General features: G+C 39.8%; 1 protein-coding gene across 1 annotated transcript; it reads right to left on the reverse strand.

The window, feature by feature from the left end:
* Positions 1-102: 102 nt before the first annotated feature.
* tstd2 (thiosulfate sulfurtransferase like domain containing 2) lies at positions 103-7,780 on the reverse strand. Its single transcript, XM_085789238.1, has 10 exons — positions 7,703-7,780; positions 7,009-7,167; positions 5,785-6,098; positions 5,509-5,617; positions 4,321-4,440; positions 4,016-4,121; positions 3,392-3,507; positions 2,960-3,118; positions 1,405-1,543; positions 103-448 (listed from the first exon to the last, which is right to left on the reverse strand). Exons 2-10 carry the CDS (start codon positions 7,147-7,149, stop codon positions 159-161), a joined length of 1,494 nt encoding a protein of 497 aa, XP_085645364.1. The 5' UTR covers positions 7,150-7,167; positions 7,703-7,780; the 3' UTR covers positions 103-158.
* Positions 7,781-7,815: the final 35 nt, after the last annotated feature.

Raw genomic sequence — 7,815 nt, forward strand, 5'->3', positions numbered from 1 at the left:
ATATCAGATCTGTGAAATACAATGAAACCACTTGGATACAGTGAATCTCACTTCATCTCAATGTTCATGTTAAAAAAATGTAATGTTTTAAAATGTGCTGGCCGAGTTGCACATTGTGTTGAATGTCCCAGAACATGCGAACACTGATGATCCGGTGGCTACGCATCCTGAGGGATTCTGGGTCGTCCGTCGGTGCACTCACACTCCTCCTTGTGATGTGGAGCAGCGGTGGCGGAGGAGGAGGAGGAGGAGGAGGAGGAGGAGGAGGAGGAGGAGGAGGTGGACGCCGCCGTCCCAGAGCCTTGAGTCTTCCCTTTGGTTTGGCAGGTGGGGCAGCAGGCGGTGAGTCCGTCCCGTCTGCAGCCGGGACACGACAGCACCAGCTGGCAGCAGAACTGGGTGGAGCAGAGCTGGTACCGGTCCCAGGGACGGCCGCAGTACCTGCAGTCTGAACACACACACACACACACACACACACACACGGTCATTGTTACAGATTTCATTGTTTATGTAGATTTATGTTTCATATGTCATAAGAAAAATACAAAAAAGATTTGAGTTCATAAATAATTTAAAAGGTTAATAAATAGGAATTAATAGAATACAAAAATATAAACTTAAAGGGATAGTTCAACATAATCCCTATAGTCATAGCAGTAGATTCGTTACCTTTAATTGTCGGTGCAAGCTATTTTTAGAACAGCGGAGCAGAGCCGCGAGCTGCTCAGAGCTACCTTTTGATGAGGGAAACCAAGAAATCCCATTAGCCTCCATAGCGTAGCTCTGAGCAGCTCGCGGCTCTGCTCCGCCGTTCTAAAAATAGCTTGCACCGACAGTTAAAGGTAACGAACCTACTGCTATGACTATAGGGATTATGGCAATGGGCCAATTTGCCAAAAATGTTGAACTATCCCTTTAAAAAGGGTTTACATTTTAAATAATTTGAGTTGTCACTTAAAAACCATTGAGGACATTGAGGACAGTGTATGGTCACATGACCTTGGTCTGTTTGAGGTTGAACCATAGAGGGTTGAACTGTGGGATTGTGGTGTGAAGTCATGGTGCGAGGTCAGAGCAATTACGTTTACACCGCGTTCAAGATGCGCACATGCGGTAAGTGTGCTTTCGTTTCATCTGAATTTCAGTTTCTGGTTGTTTAAACAATTTGCTTTGAGCGTACAGTATAACCTTTCATGTGTTTACTTATTTAGAGCATAAACCTCAATGGATTCATACGGACGGACTCTTATGTTTTCACGGTGTCTTATGATTTTGTCACGTCGTCAGTGGAGGAGGAGAAATAAAGCTGAAAATCTAGACATCAGTGAAAGTCGTGGCCTTTTTGTTGGACCAAGACTGTCGTTACACAACACGAGACCAAAGAGGAGGGAGGAAAACACCGACCTGAGATGACGTCGCCGTTGGAGGAGATGGTGTAGCGCTCGTCGAAGACAAAGAGTTTCCCTCGATAGAAGCCGTCGGGGAAACGCTCCAGGTATTTGTGAATCCCTCCTTTCAGCTGGTAAACCTCTTTACACACGTCCTGAAAACAGACACAGAAACAGAAATCTGCATGTTACCTGACAATCTGTTTTATTGTATTCGCCAGTTTTCTTCTTATTCCTAGGAAATCGTACTCGTACTTTGAACAAAGCTCCAGTCCCAAGCCAGATTTACTCAACTCCAAGCAACATGTCAATATTCCTCATATTCGCCCAATAAACGTCTAAATTTAAAACTTTTGCAACTTTCATCAAAATGTTGCCCCAATACTTTAGAAACTTTTGTACGATTTAATCCAGTGCAAATTATGAAGTCAATTCCTGTAAAACTAGTTAAACCTTTCTTCTCCCACAATTTTTGTTCAACTGACACCAAATTTGCTGTGACTGCATCTTCAGACCGTTCTCCACAAAAATACCACCCAGCGTTTTGATATTTAAAAAATTGAGCCTACAATGCATGAAGACATTTGACTGTAAACATTTACAAAATTTACAAAAAAACGGACAATATTTTGGAGTCGTGGTTGACGAAGTTTGTCAAATATCAGAATTTTATCTCAAAAACTTAATTTTATTTATTATACAATTTTAAGTTTCTGTTATTGGTTCTTAGGTTATTTATTGTTTTCTTATGATCTCACTGGTTCTGAGAAACACTTTTCATTCTCTGTGTTTTTAACATACAGAATGACAAATACAGAATCTGATTTTCAGCTATAATCATAGCGGCCTGCACGTGTGCTATGGTTTAAAGGGATAGTTAAACATTTTGGCAAATTGGCCCATTGCCATAATCCCTATAGTCTTAGCAGTAGGTTCGTTACCGGTTCAAGATATTTTTAGAACGGAGTTGTTTTAGAGGCAAATGCAGAGACTGCTTGCTGAAAAACTGCCCCTGAAGGCAACGCGCTCATGGGATTTCTTGGTTTCTCTCATCAGACTCATCAAATACACAATCCAACAACTCCAAAACGCTCTGGTGGACAAGTTGTGACCTGCACATTCACCACACTATGAGATAATAACACAACGTTACCAGACAGAGTTGTTTTAGAGGTAAATGCAGAGACTGCTGCTGAAAAACTGCCCCCGACGGACGGAAACACACATCAGCAGTTTTGCATGAATTTACCTCTAAAACAACTCTGTCTGGAAACGTTCTGTTATTATCTCATAGTGTGGTGAATGTGCAGGTCACAACTTGTCCACCAGAGCGTTGTGGAGTTGTTGGATTGTGTATTTCATGAGTTTGATGAGGGAAACCAAGAAATCCCATAAGCCTACGTAGCGTAGCTCTGAGCAGCTCACGGCTCTGCTCCACCGTTCTAAAAATAGCTTGCACCGACAATTAAAGGTAACAAACCTACTGCTATGACTATAGGGATTATGGCAATGGGCCAATTTGCCAAAATGTTGAACTATCCCTTTAAAACCCAGACATTTCGCCCCCTTACCTTGGAGCGGAGGTAGGCAGAGCCGCGCTCACAGCGAATCCCCCCGGTGCAGTACATCAGGACCCTCTTGTCTCTGAACAGCTCCAGGTTCTGGTCCACGTAGTCCGGGAAGTAGCTGAACTTGCGGATGTTCGGGGCCAGACACTGAGTGAACTGTCCCTGCAGGGAGACGAGAACCACAAACATCACAAACCAAACTTTAGAAGGTATAAAGGGAGTCGTTTAAATCAACATTTCAACATCATTCATCATTTTCTGCTTTAGGCACAAAGTGAATCTAGTGTTCCCACTGCTACAAGTCTCTATTTTTATGAGAAATATGTTGATATATACACAAATGAAGTGGAATAAGTAAATAAAGGATCAAATCTGGATAATTAATCAGGTACCAGAGGTGCAAAACAATGTTTTATCTGATCTGAAGTTACTTACAATTTTACTCTCGTAAAAGTTGCGGCAGTCGAGGAGGATGGTGTCGTTGCACAAATCGCTTTTCGCCAAAAGAGCCTCCACTTCTCTGTGAAACTCCTCCGGCTCCAGATGAATCCCTGAGAGGAAAAAAGAAAACAACAAGATTTAAACCTACACGACTTCGCATCAACTTATCAAAACATATTTTGGTAATACTTTGTAATAAGTACACACTATTAAGCATTAGTTAAGCATTAATAAATACTGAATTATTCATTTATAACGCATGAATACTCATTAGTATGTAGTTTATAAATACAGTTAGTGCTTATCAATGATGAGTAAAACATTTTTAATTGTGTTTATAAACTACATACTAATGAGTATTCATGTGTTTTAAAGGATGAATTCAGTATTTAATGCTTAACTAATGCTAAATAGTGTGTATTTATTATAAAGTGTTACCCATTTTTTCCATGTGCATCACTGTAAATGTTGTGTAAATATTAAAAATGTACAAACTGTTTATTAATGACATGGTAAAGTTTATATATTTTGAATGGAGGGAGTCACTGTTCAAAACTGTTTGTTTGTCATTAGTACAGTTAATATTAATTCTGTGACATTACAGTAACAGTCCATCACCTGCTGATCGGTAGGAGACTGCGTCAGGATCGACTCCCATGGGGACGATTTCTTTATAGACTCCGACCTTCAGGTCTGTGAAACACTCTGCACCACCTTCACTCGTCTGCACACACGGAGAAGAGTTTATATTAAACACAACTCTCTGTGATCATAATTTAAAAAATGACCTTTTGAATAAAACTGTTTGATGTTGTTCTTAAAACCCAGTGGATAACGGCAGGTGGTGACATCGTCTGAGACGTGACATTACAAAGCACTGATCTCTACCGTCTATCATCATCATCTGCTGTTTTTATTCTGACCTTAAAATCCTCCCGCTGCATCTTGAACAGAGGATGTGAACGCATCGCGCTGATGTAAATGTCAGTGGCCGTGTCCGTGCCTCCGACCGTCCCGTTGATGCCTTCAGTCGCCACGCGCACCTGAAGAAGAGGAGCAGGACACATGTTAATAAACCTGTGGAGTTCGTCTGTGAACACTGATTGATTATCAATTACATTATATAACATGTAAAAACTGATGCTGATAAGCTGATAACTAAATTATTAATAATTCACATACATTATTTATATTTTTTGTGAAAAGGGGACAAAAAATAGTTGGAATAAACTCCTTTTACATGAAAAAAGCTTGTATTATAGTTGAATTTCTTACATATTTCTGCTGTTTTAGTTTGTACAAACAGTAAAACAATTATTTTTACAACTTTGTGCTGTTCTATAATAATATTTCTATTCATTAAATGACTAAAGATATGAACATTTAAATTTATGTGAAGGTGCCTGTGTTATAGTTCATTCATCCATTCTTGGGCCTATTGCACTTTGTCACATTTACACAGGAGTTTTTGCTAAAGGGACATAAATTGATGCATAAAATTGTATTAAAGCAGAAGTAAGCGATATATTTGTGTTAATATAAGTCTTAAATAGTTATATCTTCCGACAGCAATCACTTACATAGAGTGTTTGGACTGAAACACGGGTCTGTCAGTCACTCTGCTCTGCTCTGAGCCGAGGAGAAAACTTTTCTCGTATCCTACAGTTTTTATCCAATGAGGAGAGAGAACGGCATGCAGGGCTGTGTGTGCAGCCAAGGGACGCCGTGAATGTGGTGACGTAGGGACGAGGACTGTTATGGTGCGTTCAAGGCAGCCCGTAACTCGTGTTTTTCCGACCTGTGAAGTCATACCAGTTCGATCTGGTGCGAGTTCACGGGTCGGAAGTTACGAGTGGCCGTTATAGTGACTTTCACAGGTAAAACAGGTCGGAAAAACACGAGTGGGTTGCCTGGAACGCTACAAAATCGTAAGTTGTGACTTGAAGCTGTAATTTACGGTTTCAAAAGCCTGCCTGGAACGCAGCATTAGCCAAAACAACCGGATCGCTTACTTCTGCTTTAATGCATAAAATAATAGTCAAGTTAAAATTATAGTCACTAATTAATCTGTAGTGTGTCTTTTTAGCAGCAGAATAACACAATGTATTTACTTTGCCCGTTAAATGAAGTTTTTCGCACAAAGCTTTCTGCCAGGCACAGACGACGTGTGGATCGTCCACTTGACAGTAGTGATAATACAGGATCACCTTTCCAGGACCCCTGAGGGAAAATCAAGAGAACGTCAGGAGAATTCAGGATTTCTATGAAAACAAAGATTTATAATTCATAAATCAACACAACTGAGGTGGATTTTCTCAGTTCAAAGACACGAGTGGCCTGATGACTGAACCCAGACAGGAGGATTTTTACTAAAGTGGACCAGTTACTTCAGCAGCTGCTCCTCAGAGACGTGGCTGACGTCGGGGATCCACACAGAGACGTCGTCCTCCTCGCCGGCCCTCTGTCCGTTCGGCTGCTGAGCTTCGGGCTCGTCCTCCAGCTGCCGTAACAAACACTCGTACGTGGCCTGTGTGAGCTGCTTTATCTCAGCCTCGTGAGTCCGGGCCACGTGTTTGTGGACGGCAGGATGCTCCCTGAAGGTTTGACCGCAGCAGCACCAAGACGAGACCGCCCCTCCCTCCTCCTCCTCCTCCTCCTCTGCACGGCCGGCTCGCTTTGACGCCACAAACGCAGCAAACGACTGTGGAGAAGAGAAAGAGTGAAGAGTTTCTAAGCTTTTTGGTTTGTGATTGATTTATTATTAGAGTTAGATCATTTTATGACTGTATGTCTCCTATAACAGCTCCTATTACAGTTAATTAACATGTGAATTTTCCAGCCATGACTGTGTTTGTGACCTTTAATCTTTAACCAGCTAAATTTAATCCATTCATCCTTGAGTCCAAGTGAATGCTTATTAACTCATGACCACAAAATTCATTCATTCATGTTGCAGTATGGCCCAATTCATCAAAACTGATATTATTATATCTCAGTATAAGTCTACGTTACATAAACTACGACTTAAACTTTTGATAAAGATCCCCAAAACATTATTTTCAAGAAATCGTCACTACATAGTATATAATGAACTGTCAGCAAATATACTGCCCCAATTTATTTACCAGTCTAAATTCATCTATCTTTAACACTCTATCAAATTTGTTTGTTTAATTATTTATTTTTTCACATCTTAAGCATTTGAGATATGAGTTATTCTAGTAGAAGCTTGTTTCAAAAGAATACCCTGATATGTTGATTCAAACTTTTACTTAATAATATACGTTAAATACACTATGATAATAAATAACAATCTACTTATTGATTATTTTTGTATTATTATGGTAAAATTATCAAGGTAGCCAGACACTAAGATTTTGAGATTTATGAAAAGCACAATATTTGTAATGCAGAGAAGCAGAAGTATAAAGAAGAAAAAAGAAATTACATGATGTTTTATCTAAGCTCTTGTGGTCTAATTTATTAAAAAAAACTGTCACCAAATTCTGATTTATTCTTCAGTGCTATATCTGTAAAGTTTGTAAACCTACTGAGAGATTATAATGTGTTCACTGATCTGTAAAATACAGTGTTTTTATGTTGTCGCTCACCTTCCTCCTGCAGAAGCTGTAGTATCTCCTCTGTGAAGCAGAAAGTTGTCTCTCCTGTTTTAATCCATCACATTTGGACTGAATGGAGTCGATTTCCCAGTCGACAAACTCTGAGCAGGTTGTCTGATCCGCTGCCTCCATGATGTCATTTAACAGAGCCTTTTAAAAACATTATAATAAGTTTAGGGGAAGACACAGCTAATAAACTGTCACTGAGCTAAGTTGCAGGGTTTAGCTCTTCTTTCTGATCTGAAAACAAAGCTAACTAACTCCTAATCAAACCCCACTGGTGCTGTGGTAGCCTCGTTTCATCGATTGATTGATTGACAGAAGAAAATACATTATGAAATGAATAACACGTGTTATAGTGTCCCCCAAAAAACAAGACTAATATTCAAATCAATAAACAACTATTCTGCCTAAAAAAGGAGCAGGAGGAAGCCGAGCTTTTCAGTTCCCACTCCATTATTCACTACTACATCACTACTCTTTAGTCAAAACAAAGCAAAACAAAATAAACCTAATACAAGTAACTTAAACAAAGTCAACAACACACTCACTCTCAGCTTTATAGTCACCTATATCTGTGTATTTCAAATAATACTCCACTCTCCAACCTCATATTATTTTTACGAACATGTTTTTAAATATATATATATTTTAAATACGAAGCTCTGATAGTAGTAAAACTTACATTTTACAGTAACACACGAATCATCCACAACAAACGTGCAGCAGCAGCATCCGCATCCAGACTGCGACGTCGGACGGAATTAGCCGACGCACCCACGCTCGTTTCCGGCGTTT

This window comes from Trachurus japonicus, chromosome 10, assembly GCF_045865225.1.
Source record: "Trachurus japonicus isolate A0001 chromosome 10, Traja_1.0".
In the NCBI taxonomy this organism is placed as follows: Eukaryota; Metazoa; Chordata; class Actinopteri; order Carangiformes; family Carangidae; genus Trachurus; species Trachurus japonicus.